General features: G+C 43.2%; 1 protein-coding gene across 2 annotated transcripts in view; it reads right to left on the bottom strand.

Moving 5' to 3' along the window:
* Positions 1-2,970: 2,970 nt before the first annotated feature.
* Positions 2,971-19,929, bottom strand: part of LOC139465807 (dolichyl-diphosphooligosaccharide--protein glycosyltransferase subunit STT3B-like) — a 38,519-nt gene continuing 21,560 nt past the window's right edge. For both annotated transcript variants that reach the window (XM_071247736.1, XM_071247737.1), the window contains 11 exons: positions 19,424-19,523; positions 17,995-18,093; positions 16,016-16,162; positions 15,492-15,695; positions 14,726-14,928; positions 13,807-13,994; positions 12,421-12,592; positions 11,778-11,951; positions 11,018-11,131; positions 10,223-10,429; positions 2,971-8,383 (listed from right to left, as the gene is read on the bottom strand). In XM_071247736.1, coding sequence (XP_071103837.1) covers positions 8,306-8,383; positions 10,223-10,429; positions 11,018-11,131; positions 11,778-11,951; positions 12,421-12,592; positions 13,807-13,994; positions 14,726-14,928; positions 15,492-15,695; positions 16,016-16,162; positions 17,995-18,093; positions 19,424-19,523 — 1,686 coding nt within the window. In that variant the 3' untranslated portion in view covers positions 2,971-8,305. The remainder of the gene's footprint in view (positions 8,384-10,222; positions 10,430-11,017; positions 11,132-11,777; positions 11,952-12,420; positions 12,593-13,806; positions 13,995-14,725; positions 14,929-15,491; positions 15,696-16,015; positions 16,163-17,994; positions 18,094-19,423; positions 19,524-19,929) is intronic.

The following is a 19,929-nucleotide window of genomic DNA, read 5'->3' as shown; positions in this document are numbered from 1 at the left end:
TTGTTGATTAACACTGCAATCAATATTCCAGCCACAAGACGGCGGCCTGTTTGGTTTGTTTGTTTGTGGTTTAGCGCTGCTCCCCGCAATATTCCAGCCATAAGATGGCGGTATGTATAATTCGGTCTGACAAACCCCTGGTTGATATTAGCGACAGGTGCAAAAGTAGTAAACTGATGCCCTGTCATTGCACCTCCACAAAAGCAAAAACAATATTGAAGTCAGTTGTTCAGTATTTGTTGTGAAATGGAGTGAGTGAGTATGGTTTTACGTCGCTTTTAGCAATATTCCAGCAATATCACGGCGGGGGACACCAGAAATTGGGCTTCACACATTGTACCCATGTCGGGAATCGAACCCGGGTCTTCGGCGTGACGAGCGAACGCTTTAACCACTGGGCTACCAGACCGCCCATTGTGAAATGGAATATTTGAGCGTAAATGTCCAGTGCACAGTCGTATAAACGTGTTCCAACATTTGGAGCTTATCTGAATCCAGTAAAGATAAACAGATATTATGTGCAGAAAAGATGGTCGTGTTTTGTTTGTTTGTTTAATCAGTCTTCCAGCTATATGAAGGGGCCTGTAAATAATCGAGACTGGACCAGATTACCCAGTGATAGTTATTGAGAGCATCGACCCGTGCACATGCATCAACTAAGTCAAAACCTCTGACCACCCGATCCCGTTAGTTGAATGTTACGACAAGAAAAGTCGTCTCACATACAACAGGAGGACAAGCATGGGTTGCTGAAGACCTATTCAAACCCGGATCTTCACGGGTGCGGTCCGGAGAGCGGAAGGTCATACCGAAAGACGTTAAAAGATGGTACTTGTTGTTAACCTGCATGGCGCTCGGCATTAAGGGGCTCAAACAAGGACTGGTCGGCTCGGAGTCAGTATACTGTGGGGAAATCTGAGTGAGGAATTCGAGTTAAACTGCGCAATGTAAGTTAAACTCTCAACTCAAATATTTCCTACATGGAGATATCCTATTCTGAAATCCCTACATGGAGACGTCCTGCTCTGGAATACCCACATGGGGACACCCTTCCATGGAATACCAACATGAGGACATTCTGCCCTGGAATACCCACATGGAGAGATTCAGCCCTGGAATACCAACATCGGGGACATGCAGCCCTGGAATACCCACATGGAGAGATTCAGCCCTGGAATACTCACGTGGATACATTCAGCCCTGGAATACCCACATGGAGACATTCAGCCCTGGAATACCCACATGGAGAGATTCAGCCCTGGAATACCCACATGGGGACATTCCTCCCTGGAATACCCACATGGAGACATTCAGCCCTGGAATACCCACATGGGGACATTCTGTCCCGGAATACCCACATGGAGACATTCTGCCCTGGAATACCCACATGGAGACATTCAGCCCTGGAATACCCACATGGGGACATACAGCCCTGGAATACCCACATGGAGACATTCAGCCCTGGAATACCCACATGGGGACATTCAGCCCTGGAATACCCACATAGGGACATTCTGTCCCGGAATACCCACATGGAAAGATTCAGCCCTGGAATACCCACATGGAGACATTCAGCCCTGGAATACCCACATGGAGACATTCAGCCATGGAATACCCACATGGAGACATTCAGCCCTGGAATACCCACATGGAGACATTCAGCCCTGGTATACCCACATGGAGACATTCAGCCCTGGAATACCCACATGGAGACATTCAGCCCTGGAATACCCACATGGAGACATTCCTCCCTGGAATACCCACATGGAGAGATTCAGCCCTGGAATACCAACATGGAGAGATTTAGCCCTGGAATACCAACATGGAGACAATCAGCCCTGGAATACCACAAGCAAATATACAGGGAGCACAGGTGGCCCAGTCGTCTAAGGCGCCGCGATTCGCTGTGTAGAGTTGCATCCCTTGGACACACCAGAAACCTATGATTGTGGGTTCGAATCCCGGTTCACCACAATTATGTTTCTAGGTTTGTCAGCACCATACCCGTACTCGTGGGTTTCACCGAAGTGGTAAACGTCTGAGACCTGCACCACTTCGGGCTTTCCTCCCACATTAAGCTGACACACCGTGATATAACTGGAAAACTGTTAAAAGCGGCGTTAAACACAACTCACTCACTCAAGCTAACACAGGCAATTTTTGTTTTTGGATTACTTGATCTACAGAGCCATCCATCTCCATCAAAAGATTCTCGAGCGGAAATTATATTTTTCTTAAAAACTCATGACAATATTGTAATCAACATAAACACTCAAAGCATTTTCCTTTTCCATATTTCAACCTCCTGGCAATACTCTGAAGAGATAACTTTATATTTGCTTCTCAAATGAAGTGAAAGAACATTTTCATTTACTGTCATGTTAACGACCATCTAATTCTTTCATATAACTAGTAACTGAGTATGGCTTTACGCCGCTTTTAGCAATATTCCAGCAATATCACGATGGGGGACACCAGAAATGGGCTTCAAACATATCGGGAGTCGAAACCGGGTCTTTGGCGTGACGAACGAACACTTTAACCACTAGGCTACCCGAGTGAGTATGGTTTTACGCAGCTTTTAGCAATATTCCAGCAATATCACGGCGGGGGACACCACTAGGCCCCTTTCGTATAACTAGGGGGGCGGTCGGGTAGCCTAGTGGTTAAAGCGTTAACTCGTCACGCCGAAAAACCCGGGTTCAATTCCCGACATGAGTACAATGTGTGAAGCCCATTTCTGGTGTCCCCCGTCGTGATAATGCTGGAATAGTGCTAAAAGTGGCGTAAAACCATACTCACTCACTCACTCACTCAGTACACTGAAGTCCAACATCAAGTACACTGAAGTCCAACACCAAGATTGGATAGTAATCGTGAAATGTAGCCTGACAACATGCACAGCTAGCTGGTCTGGAACCCGAAATAATAAGTCAAGATTCTGCTTTTACAAACAACCAAAACAGGACATACACATTTACAGTTTATTTTTTCATTGGGTTTTATATGCATAAAATTATCCCACAAATATACAGTTATCCATAGTCAACATGTACATGACAAGTCATCAACACCTAGCAACAATCATTCAAAACAAACAATTTGTAATTAGCAACATGCTAAAATAACAGACATTAAAGTGCTAGCCCTGGCATGATCTGAGAACGTCTTTCATTCAATCTACATCTTAATGTTTGCCTAGGAAAGGGATTCTAATCAAAGGACTGTAACGATTCACTTCATTGCTATGTGATACATACCCCGATAGTGAGGACGATATGTAACATACCTTGATGGTAAGGTTGCGATATGATCTTGATAGTAAGGTTGCCATGCGGTATATATCTCAATAGTACAGTTGCGATGCGATACATATCTCAATAGTAAGGGCAGCACGATACGTATCTTGATAGTAAGGTTGCAATATCATCTTGATGGTAAGTTTGCAATGGGACACAACTTGGTGATAAGGTTGTGATGCAACACAAATCTCGATGGTAAGGTTGAGATGTCCTATCCCTACCTGATACGATGGATTTTGACACCTTTGTTACAGAGACGAATTCCATCATCACACACTGATGAACATAAGCCTACGTAGATGTGAGACATAACAGCAGCTTTGGACCTTTTGTATATGCCAGCAGAAGTATTTTACAAAAAATATCCATGCTCATTTACAAGTTAACCTTAAACACACCATTATTGCTTCTTACTGAATACATTGATGAGTACCGGAATGCAAGAACGTTGAATCAGTGAATCGTTACATCCCTAATCAGCCTCAGTTTGAGAGAGAAAGGACAGCACAGATACATGCCTAGTGACTAGAAAATGGAGCAAAGGAACTAAATCAATGTACAACTTCATCAGGAATTTAGTTATGAAAGGTTCTGAGTTTCATGAGTGAAACCAATACAGCACTCGTCAGCACTGTAGGAACAACAATGGTGATGCTTTTGATTTTATTCGGTTGAAATGTTTCCGACCCATAGCTCTCAGCTTGAACTGGCGAACCACTCCACTCACCAAGTGGCACAGTGTGAGAGAGCAATCTTAAACAGAACTTCATGATGTAGGTTCAGGCGTACTGGCTCAACATTGGAGGTGAGGTCAAAGCAACATATGTCACAGGAGCCAATATGTCACAGGATCCCCCTTTGATCATATCCCAATTGTGTAGATTGATGATCATGATGTCAACCACTGGATTGTCTGGTCCAGACGATTATTTGCAGACCACTGTCATATAGCTGGAATATTTCTGAGTGCAGAGCTAATCAGCAGACAAACTTCCAACATTGGTCCCACCCAGGATCATAAGCTGCTGGGCACAATCAGTGATTAGAACTCATGACATGACATGACATGACATGACATGACATGACAAGGGACATGATTTCCATCAATTAGAGGATAATATTCCTGCACAGACATACAATCCCAGTGGTTGTCACTCAGACAACTTGGCCACTCATGTCCCTCCACTGAGAGGACACATTATCAAGGGGCCATCCCCTCAGGGGACAGTGGTTCCCTGTTTTATGGCAAGAGCTATAAGACCATGAATGAGTGAGTGAGTTGGGTTTAACGCCGCTTTTAACAGTATTCCAGTTTTATCGCGGCGTGTTGGCTTAATGTGGGAGGAAAGCCCGAAGTGATGCAGGTCTCAGACATTTACCACTTCGGTGAAACCCACAAGCACGGGTATGGTGCTGACAAACCTAGACACATTATCAGGGCGAACCAAGATTCGAACCAACAATCATAGGTTTCTGGCGTGCCCAAAGGACACAACTCTGCACAGCGAAATTGCAGCGCCTTAGACTACTGGGCCACCCGCGCCCACTTATGACACCATGAGCACTCAACACTGTTTTCAGGGTGTGAGCAACAACAGTATTAAAACTAGATTCCTGTATCAATGTTGATCAGGGTTTGTGCTCACCATGCGGGCATAACTTGACTTGAGGAGTGCAAGTCTCAACTGTATCTACTCTGGTGAAGGATGAAGGTTCAATGAGGTTCTAAGTATGGATTTTATGGAATGATTTTTACAGAAATGAAAAAATTAAGAAACCAAATGCTTGACCATAGTTAGAAGTTGATTTCAACACACATCCCATAACTTAGTAAGTCTGATTTTAGCGGTAATAAGTCTGTTACCGATATGGTCTTGTGCTACATACACTACACAACATTTGCCAAAGATCCAAATAGTGACCCTTAGCAAATTTGAGCAGTATATAAACACAAAGAAACCACAAGGTGACTACTTCCTGTGAAACATACAGATCGAGCTTGTCCATTTATTCTGCCTATAGGACACCAACATATTGAAAAAAAATTTTAACACAATAAAATAAACATTCACAAGAAAAAAATCAAACTGCCTGCAGAAGAACCTATTTGCCAACCTGAGATTTGTGGCTACTATGACAAGGAGTCATAACTGACTGGATTTGGAAGAACTTTTCAATGGAGCTGGCAGACTTTAGACTGCCCAATAGGCATGTGTCTAGTAAGGGTGTGATTAGTCTTCGAATGGCATTTAGAAGTGATATCCATATGGAAGAGAATTTATGGATGTCACAATAACGAAGTTGACATCCATGAATTGGGTGAAATCAGTGCTTCAGCCAGGTACCGTATGAAAGCCAATAAATAACGCCTTGTGAGAGTAAACAGAATCCATGAACACAAACATTATTTGCTCTTCCATATTCACAATAGCTGCATTACTGTATATTGGTGTACGTATTTCAGTTATATCATGGGGAGGCTCAACTTCCCCCTGCATGGAACACATTTCAAATTTATTTAACAATTCAAAAGCATGTACGGAATGTCGCCAGTATCTAAGTTCTTACTTCCATCCAAATGCAATATGAGATGGTATATCAGATCAATATTTCAATGTAATTATTGCACACCAATAATGACAACAAAAACATCACCTCCTCGGAAAGTACAGAGTGGAAAATGCAGGTGTAAGGCTAAAAAAAATAATAGTCTTGGTTCTCAGGTACAGCCCACATCATCAAAAAGTCCACTGCATGTTTCGTTTACATTTCCATTTTCTAAAAAAATAAAAAAATCATATCTTAAAAACAAAGAGATCCCATATAGCACACAGTTACTTCCCTTTACATGCGCAGTGCTTTACTGAGCATCTCTGTTATGGAGTTTGTATGCTTGTTTATGTAGGTAGGCCCTTTCCCAGTTGGAACCCCCAAAATACCACATGTACACACTATATTTTCAAAATTCATTGCCTGAGAACCATTTCTTCTATATTTTTAAGCCTAAAGTTGGTAAGTTGAATGTCAACACTGTGTTCATTAGGGCTGTAACAATAAACCGGCACTAAGTTACTCGCGATACTTGAATCGTCAGTTTGTGAGATCGCGATACACCATAAAGAGAACGCAGAAACTAATAGAGTTATCTCCCATATTGCAGAAGTAGCATAGCGCCACCTGTAAACATGGTAGAACATGAGGTCATGGTAGCTGAGGAAGCACCGACCAACTGTTACATTTAATAACCACCCCTTCATTTTAACTGTTTTCTTCTTGTGGTTTTCTTTGTGAAAGTTTTTGAGATAACAATAAATAAATGTATGAAGAAAGATGTTTTAGAGCTGTATTTTTTAATGACTTCATCATTTCTTACTATTTGATGTGGTGTATCGTGATACCAGTAGTATCGTCAATTGTGATACGAATCGTACCGCAAGATACGAGGCGGCGATACTCAGCCCTAGTGTGAATGGGGTGGGACAAGTGTACAGATAGTCCATTGTTTTAGCTGAAATGTTGCATCAATGGCACAACTAGGCATCTTTGACTTGGTGGAAATTAATTCAAGTTACACGGGTTATTGTTAGGTTCGAGCTTCAAAAAATTGCCATCAGAAAAGGTCTGTACTGACCTCAAAAAATAAATTTAAGTAAAATGTTTTTCCCACGTCACCAGATACGGCTCCACCAGATAGATCATTGAGTTTCAAACACAGCTTACCGTGTTGCAGAGATAGAAATACCTTGAATATGAAATAGAATGTAAATATCAGATTTGAAAATGTCACGTCAAAGGAAACATGAAAGTTTCACAGATACATCAAACCATGCTGACAGTCTTGAATAAGCCCCAATACCATGTATAGTGTTATTGCTCTGTGGGTGAAGTCATTGGATTACAACTCAAGGCATAGGAGTTAGGGCTGGGACGGTAAACTCAGGGCCTCGGGTCGAGTGGGTACTGAGTTAGACCCGGGTTTCCACAGGACTACCCAGACCCCTAGTTAGTCACGTGATATATTGTTTTAATGACAAAAATGATCTAGAACTATATGGTTACACTACAAGTGACTAATGTTTGCATTTCTCTCTGACTATGCACCCATTATTTCTGACTTTTATGTTGGAATAAAAACAAAACTTCAGTCAACTTCAGTGTATGCATGACCAGATCATTTTATACGTTTATCTAAATACTTTTGGTCCTGGGCTCAATCAACTATACCCAATCAGACATTTTGTACCTATCTCTTGAGTGAGTGAGTGAGTGAATACCTGCATAGGGTCTGGTAATAGTGGGGTGGGTAGCCGGGTAATAAATTTAGCTTCGTCCCAGCCCTAGGAGATATGAATATGACACCATGCCGAAGCACTGATGAAGGACAGACTGCACTGGACATGATCAGGATGATTTTCTAGACAACAGCAGGCAGCATGAGTCTTTGAGATACATGGTCAGGTTAGGATGTGTGTGCTTGTTACAGTTTTGTTATTAAACTAGAATGAAAGATGAATAGATATCAGCACCATTGGCAGAGAATTCACAAAAAAATATCATCTATCTTACCAGGAAACTACTGTAAAATTCATAAAATTGGGTCCTAAAATTTGTTTTAACCGTTTTCAATGCCACAAATTTTAACACAGAGGACTACATGACAATGTACATAGGAGTTGGTCTCCTTTACAATCAAACTGCTATTGGACATAAGCTTAGCACTTTCACATCTCAACAACCACAACTAAATCTCAGGTCCAGAATATCTCTCTCGATATCTGGCCACTGTAACAATGATCCATGTAAAGGGAGGTTACTCTGGAGCAATATTCTCCAAAGGGAGACCACTCACCCATCATATACACACACATTCATATAATACACCCACACTGACAATCATAACATTATCGTCACCACTGATAATGACAAACTGATCCGTTAGTGGTGTTTGACCCTCATAATAGGGGGAGATAACCCACATGGACTCCCTGCAGACAACAGAAGAGTTATGTTTTCTTGGATTTCTTCACGCCTTTTTTCACAATGGGCTTGTACTTGATTGATCCAGGTCTTTTCTTATTTGTCTGCAAGGGAAGTGGAAAATATTAATGAAGATGCAACTGGCCACATGTCAAATGACATTTTCTCAATGCAGCAAATGCAATTCTTATAATTTTGAGACAAATGTTAACGTGTACAAAAGAATCTGAAAATTCATCAGCAGTTTCCTGAGAAGAGTAAGTTGCACTTTTTAAAACGACTATTGCGTCAATGTTTTTACAACCTTGACGTTTCATGAGTGAGTGAGTGAATGAGTATGGTTTTACTCCGCTTTTAGCAATATTCCAGCAATATCACGGCGGGGGACACCAGAAATGGGCTTCACACATCGTACCCATGTCGGGAATCGAACCCGGGTCTTCGGCGTGACGAGCGAACGCTTTAACCACTAGGCACCCCGACCGCCCCTGACGTTTCATGAACGACAATAACAATGGATACTTTTGCTTTTATATTTGGCATATTCTGTCATGAGTTCGATGTCTTCCCAATACCAGTCAGTCAGTCACATTTCCATTCATATAGAAGTCAGTTAGTTTGGTTTTACGCCGCTTTTAGCAATATTCCAGCAATATCACGGCGGGAGACACCAGAATTCGACTTCACACAGTGTACCATCATGGGGAATTGAACCCAGGTCTTTGGTGTGACGAGCGAACACTTTAACCACTCGGCTACCCTACCGCCCCTAATTCATTTTGAAAGTAGACGTCCCATGTGCATATTACTAAAACAAAACTCACGCAACTGTGATAAGCATACTGCCTGATGATAATTGTTCCATGAAAGAAAACTGTGTTTTTAGTGATCCACAGACTTTCTTATTCTGTAAATCATGCTTAAATTACGCAAAAACGTGTTCTAGATGCAACACTGGAAACTTGTCTCAAAATTCTGTTTGTTTCAAAAGCAAGGCACGGACATCATCCATAGGATGACTCTATACCCTGCTTCATCTGTGGGTTTGCTGCCACTATTCCAGCCATATGACAATGCTCTGTAACTAATCAAGTTTGACCTGAGAATTCAGTGACTGATAGCAAAGCCAAGATCCATGTTGTCAGGGTACAAGCCTGACCAATTTTAACCTGCAATGTCCCATACTGTCAGGTACAAGTCTGACCAATTTTAATCTGCAATGTCCCATACTGTCAGGTGCAAGCCTGACCAATTTTAACGTACAATGTCCCATACTGTCAGGTACAAGCCTGACCAATTATAACCTACAATGTCCCATACTGTCAGGTGCAAGTCTGACCAATTTTAATCTGCAATGTCCCATACTGTCAGGTGCAAACCTGACTAATTTTAACCCGCAGTGTCCACAGTGGCACTGCTACACTTGGCAGGGAAATGTTGCTTACTTCAGAACATATGATATACTGGAAATCAAACTCTGTGTACTGACAGTAGAACTCACCTGTGGTGTTAGAATAGGTCCCAGCAACCAATGCTGGTTGTAGTGTGTGAGAGATTTTTATGTTTTACGCCGCTTTTAGCAATATTCCAGCAATATCACGGCAGGGGACACCAGAAATGGTCTTCACATATTGTACCCTGGGTCTTCGGTGTGACGAGCGAACGCTTTAACCACTAGGCTACCCCACCACCCCGCTAGTTGTAAGGGGTGACTAAATGGATGAGGTGGTCAGAATTGCTGACTTGGTTGATTGCATGTCATCGACCTCAACAGCATGGAACGACACTCACAATATCACTCACTGGATTATCTGTCCGGATTTGACTATTACAAACTGATGTCGTATAGCTGGATTATTGCTGAGTGCGGCTTTAAACAACTAATCAATCATTGGACACAACCAAGGGAGCTTTAATCAAGACTTCTAATTCAATAAACTCACTTTTCTATTCTTCTTGCGTGCAGTCTTCTTCACAGGTATGTGTGGTTTCTTGACAATTTCCCTGTTGTTCAAGTCCTTGACCCTGTAGATGCGCACCAGCCAGTGCTCCGTAGTGTACGCCTCCTCCAGGTGGGTCAGGTCAAACTCCTTGTTCCCGATCTCAACGCCACGGGTCCGGTCAAATCCTGCAGGGGTCCGGAAGTCCAGCTGTGAACATACAACCCACAGATAACACAATATCGGCTACAAAAATCACTTTTATATTAATGCTTGATGGAGATACCAATACTTTATAGCTATAGCTATCATTCATCAAGTGTTATCAATTCAATGTATAAACAAGCATCAAATACTCATATCCCCCACCAATATGACATGTCCGGTTGTGTGCAAGGTAAGAAATAGTGTACATTTGTAAAAATCCGCTGTGGAAATGAGCACTGCCACCATTTTCCATGTAAACTCGAAAATAATTTTTTCAAAAATCCCAAATTATCAAAAGGCAGCAGTTCACCACTAGACCTATCTATGTGCCAAGTTTGGTTAAGATATCTCTCATGAATTTTGAGTTCTGCTCCGGACGAATAGACAGCACCCATTCCCATATCCCACTTCCCCTTCGTGGTGGGGGATAGTTATGCCAGAAATACCAACTCTAACTGAATCTTTTCACAGGCCGCCATCATACAGCTGGAACATTGCTGTGTGCAGCGGTACACAACAAACAAAGAAGAAAGTGTAGCAATGCATGAAACCTTTGGTACTCTCCCCACAGAGACCCTTTAGAAAGCTCACCTGCAGCTGTCCGAATCTGTAGTAGGACAACTTGTACATGAGACAGTTGAGCAGTGTCGACGAGCCAGCCGAGTCCACGCGGAACTCTCCCTGGGGCGTGAAGTAGTCCGACTCCTGAAACACAATCACTTGTTCGTCACATGTTTGTTACTGCAGTTCCGAAGATAACAACTTGCATACCATGGCATCTAAAATCTTGTAGAAAGCATACAATCTTTTCTTATCAATCGGACCAACATACTGTCATGATTGGTTTCCCATCCATTAGACATCTAATCAACCAGTCAAGCTTTATTCTGGGATTTCTTTTAAAAGAACAGTTTCCATGCCAAAACAATTATTTATTTCCAGTGTAAGGCTGATCCTAATCGGCATTATCATCATACTTCTCTACACACCAGAAACTACCTTTGAGTTCACTTTGAGGCAACTGAAACTAGGCAGCTGTGTGATCACTGATAACTTGCTTGTCATTACAAGAATATGGGGAGCAGGCATCATCAGGGGGGCAGCTAGGGAGGGGCAACAGGGGGCAACAGAGGGCAATGAGGGGGGAAGCAGGAACAACATGGGGGGCGCAAGGCAGCAATGGGGGGAGCAGGATGGCAACATGGGGGGGGGGGGAGCTTGGGCAGCATGGGGGGGGAGCTTGGGCAACGGGGGGGAGCAGGGGCCACAGAGGGCCACAGAGGGCAGCAGGGGGGAGTAGGGGAGGAGGAGGAGGAGGAGGAGGAGAGCAAGGGAGCAGTGGAGCTCTTACCCTTATGTCTTTGGGATGCTCTCCTTCTGCGATCCTGACCATCCACAAGAACTTGTTGATATCGTCCCCAGAGTAGCCGATGACTCCACCAAAAATGACAAGCACATAATCCACATCCAGACTACGCATGATGTCATAGGCAGCGGTTTCATTCGACGACATAGCTTTGCCCACCTGGAACCAACATAATTATTATGCACAGAGAGTGGATCATCCATGGCGGTGGTCATACATTTAACTGTAAATAAACATGTTTGACACTAATAAGTACTCCAGACCAAAAAGTTATTCAAAATCTATGTTGTAATGAAACTTTTTTACTTTGCAAAGTGCATCAAATTCTGTGAGCACCTTGATAAAAAGCATGAAAAGATTTGGAAAATATCTGTTGACGCTAAGTTGACATTACACATGCTTTGCAAATCCTGCAATCGACCGAAATCATGGAAATCTGAACGTCAGTTTACAAACCGGATGTCAATTTCTCATTTTTGATTGGACTATGCATAGACTTGTTCATCCAGCCAAATTGCAACTCCATAATTCCAGCCTAGTTCAGAAAGGGTGGAAACTGGACTTTTATACTTGGTAAACTCCCTTGCCTCAGGAAGATATATCCACTACAGCCATCTGAAGGACTTACCAAGGCTATGTGACTATTATTCCACGTGTTGTTATCCACTAACGTGGTTCTGTTCCCCATGCCTGCTATCTGGTAGCCGTAGTCCCACCAGGACATCACCCGAGCCTTATCGTGTGTGTTCTGACGTAGCCAGTAGTACGCTTCACGGAAATCATCCAGAATTGTGCGGCTCCTGACAAACATACAAGTGACAGTAATAAAGAGAACTGTTTCAGTTGTTTACATGGTTTAGTCAGTGAATCTTTCAGTATTGAAAGCCACAGCATTGTTTGTTTGTCTGTTGTTTAACGCCACACTAGCAATATTCCAGCTATATGACGGCGGTCTGTAAATAATCAATTCTGGACCAGACAACCCTGTGATTGACATTATGAGTATCCATCTATGCAAATGGGATACGATGACATGCATCAACCAAGTCAGGGAACCTTACAATTTGATTCATGTATTCACCTCTTACGACAAGCATAGTCACCTTTTAAGGCAAGCATGGGTTGCTGAAGACCTATTCAAGCCCAGCTCTTCATGTGTCACTGAAACACCCTTCACTATCAATCATTTGCAAGAAACTTTTATATTAATGATATAAATTCACCATTATCATTATCACATAGCTGTAATGACATGAGTGATGCTGAGTAAAACACTCCCTCATCTATCTGAACGATGACAACCACTGGCAAATGTACTACTGAGAAAAGGTTAAGGATCACCTGATTCTTTCATATATCATACGGATATGGCATGACATATTTACTACAGTAATACGAAATAATTGGATGGTCTGTAGTGAGAGTATGGTATTACACAATCTTAGCAATATCCCAGCAATATCACTGTGGGGACACATGAAATCATCTTCCTGATGCAAGGGAGTTAACTGACAGTAAAAGTCCAGTTTCCCTCCTTGCAGGGACATAACTAGTAATACCCAATAGATCGACAAGGGTGGAAATTGGACTTTCATAGTCAGTTAACTCCCTTGCCTCAGAAAGATGACATGAAATGGGCTTCACACATTGTACTCATGTCAGGAACTGAACTCCAACATTCGGCGTGAAGAGCGAACGCTTTAACCACAAGTCTGCCCCACTGCCCCTCGTGTGGTCCCTAACTTTTTTTTTGAGTTGTTGTTGGTTGGTTTGTTGTTTTATCACTCAGCTATATGACGTAGGTCTGTAAATAATCGAGTCTGGACCAGACAATCCCGTAATTGACATCATGAGACATCGATCCATGCAAATGGGATACGATGACATGCATCAACCAAGTCAGCGAGCCTGACCATCCGATCCCGTTAGTCGTCTCTTACGACAAGCATAGTCGTCTTTTTTGGAGTAGTGGTTCAGTTCTGGTGTCCAAAATGGATATAACGAGATGACATACCCTCCTTGTCCATATGATGCTAACACAATGCTGGGGCTGGAGTAGGCACTGCTGGTCACCCACGTACAGTGGACAGCAAACAACATCAGCATCATCAACATCGCGATGACGATGACACTCTTGATGTTCATGCCGACAGACTCTTCATCCTTCGGCTTGTCCTCCTTCACCTTCTTCGTCTTCCCCACCTGGACAAAAGGGAGATAATCCTCAAGTCTAATAGCACATCTTTATCAAGAGAAATTAAAGGTAAACCACAGTCCAATGAAGAATCAGGCATTCTTAACTTCTTTAGAGTCGTACTGGTACTTAATGATACCCAGAGATTTGGGAAACCCTGCCTAACAGAGGATTAAAGTGATGCAGGCTGACGACATCTACTTCTGTTGTGGCAGAATCACGTTTAATGCTATCATCAATATCACAACTACATCCCCATGGCCTGTTAAGAATGGAATTACAATTTTTTGCATTTATGGAGGCATAAACATAAAAGAGATGGTGATTATTCTGTGAAAATCTGTATAGTGGATTTACACAAAGTGAGCACACTGCTTTTATGCATTTATAATTCCAAACATATATTGGAGTCAATTCTTATAGATATAAATGCCAAAAATACGATCTTCATTGGATGCACAGGAGACACAAATTAAAGTCCAGCCCAGTTCATTATCAACCATCAGGAAATGGAAGTCTGTTAGTGGCATGGCCATTTTTTTTCCATTTTTTTTATTAAGAACCATCAACATTGTTTTCCCAGCTGTATCAACCCAATGGACGCTCCCTTAGTCGCCTCAGATGACAAGTATAGGTTTCTGAAGATCAACGTTAACCTAGAATCTTCAAGGGGAATTGAACACGTGAATGAACATGTCTGAATGTAAAGTTCCTCTGGGTCAACGGAAATGACATTCACCTTGTCGTACAGCCGGTCGTTCTTGTTCTCCTGGTTCTCCTCGGACGTGGATCTGTGGGACTTGGGAGTGTCGTCTTTCAAGTAGATCTCGAATGTTTTAGAGAATGCGATAGCTGCAAGGACGCACACGATAGGGGTGAGCGTGAGCATCAACCGCACCATCACCCCAGCGAAGTAGCTGGCAAATATTGCGTATAACACCACTGGAAGAGAAATCAGAACGATATGAAGAACATGTGAATTATGAAAGCCTATTAAAACTTGGAAAACGACAAGAAGCTGAATGAGATTTTTTATGCATGGGGAACTGGGGACCTATCCAAACACAAAAATCTCCAGGGGAGACAAGAATGGGATACTGGGGACCTACTGTACCCCTGAATAATACTGAGAGAAAAACAAGGGGTACCGGGGACCTTTTCTTAATCGAAAAGGGAGACAAGCATAGGGTACTAGGGGCCTATTCTAATCTGGAATTCCCACGAGAGACAAGCATGGCATAGTGGGGGACCTCTTTTACTCAGGAATCCCCAGGTGCGAAAAGGATTGGATACTGGGGACTATTCTATCCTGGAATCCCTGAGAGAGACAAGCATGTGACACTGGGAATATATTCTAGCCAGGAATCCCCAGAAGAGACAAGGATGGGACACTAGGAATCTATTCTACCCTGAAATCCCAACAGGAGAGACAAGCATGGGATACCGGGGATCTATTCTACTATGGAAACCCAAGGGCAGCGACTATCCCATCCAGTAAGACTCACCAAACACTCTCTCATCATTGATGTTTTTGATGCAGTACCACACCCCTGCAGGGAAGGCGCACACCAGGATGTGGAGATCAAAGAAGAAAGACACCCACGTCGTAGGCTGATGCTCCGACACGGATGCAATTATAGGAATGTGAATTTTGGCATAACCAGTATCCCATAGTGAGTAGAACCGTCCACTCCAAGGAGCTATATAACCTGAAACACATACATACCATACATGGTTCAAGCGAAAAGACTCTCAAAAGAACAAATGAACACTAAAACAAGCTAATTGCAAATACATTTTCTGTTCCTAAATTGATACTATTTATTTATTGTTTAATGCCATACTATAGCTATATGACTGTAAATAATCGAGTGTGGACCAGACAATCCAGTGACTGATAACATCCCGAGATGCTGGAATATTGATGATTGCGACGTTTAACAAGCAAACAAACTTATATTCCCCTTAACCAGGGATTGTTCAGCAGTAAGCATGATGGAAAGTGCATCAACAGTGGAGACAGACTCACCTGCCCAGGTAAGTCCTACGACCCCCACGAACACCAGGCCTGCGGCAGTGGTCGCCGCAAACAAAAAGAAGTACTTGAACTCAGACTTGGTCATCATAGTCTGCAGGTACCGGATGCAGGAGTAGGCATTGAGCAGCACAAACACACCTGCAAGTAGGAACACAAACACCTGCAAGTAGGAACACAAACACCTGCAACTAGGAACACAAACACCTGCAAGTAGGAACACAAACACCTGTAAGTAGGAACACAAACACCTGCAAGTAGGAACACAAACACCTGTAACTAGGAACACAAACACCTGCAAGTAGGAACACAAACACCTGTAACTAGGAACACAAACACCTGCAAGTAGGAACACAAACACCTGCAAGTAGGAACACAAACACCTGCAAGTAGGAACACAAACACCCGCAAGTAGGAACACAAACACCTGCAACTAGGAACACAAACACCCGCAAGTAGGAACACAAACACCTGTAACTAGGAACACAAACACCTGCAAGTAGGAACACAAACACCTGCAAGTAGGAACACAAACACCTGCAAGTAGGAACACAAACACCTGCAAGTAGGAACACAAACACCTGCAAGTAGGAACACAAACACCTGCAAGTAGGAACACAAACACCCGCAAGTAGGAACACAAACACCTGTAACTAGGAACACAAACACCTGCAAGTAGGAACACAAACACCTGCAAGTAGGAACACAAACACCTGCAAGTAGGAACACAAACACCCGCAAGTAGGAACACAAACACCTGCAAGTAGGAACACAAACACCTGCAAGTAAGCAGATGGGGCTTCGTTCATCAGAGGGAGCTTAGCACTTAGATGATTTATGCATGCTCTAACACAGGTTTATAAGTGGTAATAATGACAATGTGAAGAAGACGATTTATTCTCCTAAATCACAACAATGATACAGAGAAGGGTGTGAACTAGCATACTTTTCTTAACACAGTCTGCAAGTTGAACAAGTATGGACTTGACATCACCTGACATTAAATATGAAAACAGTTGTTGGATATTTCCAAGATTAATCTGGCAACAACTGATTTCTAACATCTGACAAATTGGGGCAATCCAAAAGAAAATTCATTTCATTACCGATTGCATTTCAACACAATGTACTTAACCGACACCCTGATTAGCATGACTAGCCAGCTGTTTCAAAACAAAGTTCAAAACATGAAAAAAATCTTATTTTTTCAGACAATACACACATCAAAATCAAACTTTGCACTGCACCTCCCCTATTAGTATAGAAAGTGTTCCATAAATTTGAAAAGAATCCATGAAGTGGTTCTCAAGTTATAGGTCGCACAAATGTTGAAGTAAAAAGATTCTAAGTCAAGAAAAACAAAATAGCTGTATTTTTTCTCAAAATCCAAATATTGAAATCAAATTTCACACTGCACCCCTCCTATTGGTAAAGAAAGTGTTCACCAAGTTTGAAAAGAAGCTATGCAGTAACTTTCAAGTTATAGGCACACAAAAAAATGTCCTCAGAAGAAATGATGGACGGAAAGAAGGACAGACGATGTTGGATGGTTTGTTGTTTTACGCCGCACACAGCAATATTCCTGCTATATGACGGCGGTCTGTAAATAATCGAGTCTGGACCAGACAATCTAGTGATTGACATCATGAGCATCGATTCACGCAAATGGGATACGATGACATGCATCAACCAAGTCAGCGAGCCTGACCATCCGATCCCGTTAGTCGCCTCTTATGACCAGCATAGTCACCTTTTATGACACACATGGGTTGCTGAAGACCTATTCTATCCCGGATCTTCACAGGTCTCACAATCGGAAGGACAAACAGAATTCCTTGGTATTACTATACCCCTGCCCTTTCAGGTCTTGTAATGTGTAATCTATCGTCAGTTCACTCCAATACGTCAAATGACACCAAGTCCTTCAGTCACGGATGCTAAGATACAGCCAATATTAGGATGTCCACCCCTACCTGCTGCTGCCATGTGCTCGCTGGTTCTGATTGGCTGGAAGCCGACAAACGGGACTTGCATGGACAGGATGAGACCCACAATAAAAAAACTGGAATATGCTGAAACAGAAAACACAAGGCTATCATGAGAAACATCCACAATCACGCTGAAGTCAGACAAATACAGTAAGCAGTATTTCCCCTCATTTTTCAACTAAAACTGTTTACGTCAAAGGAACTTTTAAAATTCTCAAGTAACCCATGTCCAGGATTTTTCCAGTTCTAGCTAAAAAACTGATTCTTCAAATATAAAACTCATGGGTTTTCTGCATCCCCAAGCATGTAAAAACTAGTTTAATTCATTTATGAAAAGCAAGCTCTCAACTGGGGACCTAGTCTGCCCTAGTTTCACCATGGGGGGACAAGCATGGGATACGGGGACCTAGTCTGCACTAGTTTCACCATGGGGAGACAGGCATGGGATACGGGGACCTAGTCTGCACTAGTTTCACCATGGGGAGACAGGCATGGGATACGGGGACCTAGTCTGCACTAGTTTCCACATGTGGGGACAAGCATGGGATACGGGGACCTAGTCTGCACTAGTTTCACCATGGGGAGACAAGCATGGGATACGGGGACCTAGTCTGCCCTAGTTTCACCATGGGGGGACAAGCATGGGATACGGGGACCTAGTCTGCCCTAGTTTCACCATGGGGGGACAAGCATGGGATACGGGGACCTAGTCTGCACTAGTTTCACCATGGGGAGACAGGCATGGGATACGGGGACCTAGTCTGCACTAGTTTCACCATGGGGAGACAGGCATGGGATACGGGGACCTAGTCTGCACTAGTTTCCACATGTGGGGACAAGCATGGGATACGGGGACCTAGTCTGCACTAGTTTCACCATGGGGAGACAAGCATGGGATACGGGGACCTAGTCTGCCCTAATTTCCACATGGGGAGACAAGCATGGGATACGGGGACCTAGTCTGCACTAGTTTCCACATGTGGGGACAAGCATGGGATACAGGGACCTAGTCTGCACTAGTTTCACCATGGGGAGACCAGCATGGGATACGGGGACCTAGTCTGCCCTAGTTTCACCATGGGGAGACAAGCATGGGATACGGGGTCCTAGTCTGCCCTAATTTCCACATGGGGAGACAAGCATGGGATACGGGGACCTATGCCCTAATTTCCACATGGGGAGACAAGCATGGGATACGGGGACCTAGTCTGCCCTAGTTTCCACATGGGGAGACAAGCATGGGACACGGGGACCTAGTCTGCCCTAGTTTCCACATGGGGAGACAAGCATGGGATACGGGGACCTAGTCTGCCCTAATTTCCACATGGGGAGACAAGCATGGGACACGGGGACCTAGTCTGCCCTAGTTTCCACATGTGGGGACAAGCATGGGATACAGGAACCTGCCACCAACCTGTGTATATTCTTGTAGAGTACCGCCCCATCAGGAGCAGCACGAAGACATGGAGCGGGATGAGGTTGATTATAAAAACATAACCGCCCCATGCTGACACCTGCAACATCCAACACCAAGTTTCAAGAAACACACACCAAATACAGCATGGGGAAAACACAATAACATGACTGATCAATAGTGAGCGAGTTGGGTTTAACGCCGCTTTTAACCATATTCCAGTTATATCATGGCGTGTCAGCTTAATGTGGGAGGAAAGCCAGAAGTGATGCAGGTCTCAGACATTTACCACTTCGGTGAAACCCACGAGCACGGGTATGGTGCTGACAAACCTAGAAACATAATCAGGGCAAACCGGGATTCATAGGTTTCTGGCGAGCCCAAGGGACGCAACTCTGCACAGCAAATCACCCCAGCCCCCACTGATTGAAAGAAACATGAGAAACACTTCTGGTTGTAGATGACTTGTAAGAAGGTAAAGAAAACCTGATTTTTTTCATATTACT

The sequence above is a fragment of the Haliotis cracherodii genome, unplaced genomic scaffold (genome assembly GCF_022045235.1).
Source record: "Haliotis cracherodii isolate W230 unplaced genomic scaffold, xgHalCrac1.p SCAF_18, whole genome shotgun sequence".
NCBI lineage: Eukaryota > Metazoa > Mollusca > Gastropoda > Lepetellida > Haliotidae > Haliotis > Haliotis cracherodii.
The sequence above is the reverse complement of the archived record's forward strand: the minus strand, read 5'-3'. Positions and strand labels throughout refer to the sequence as shown.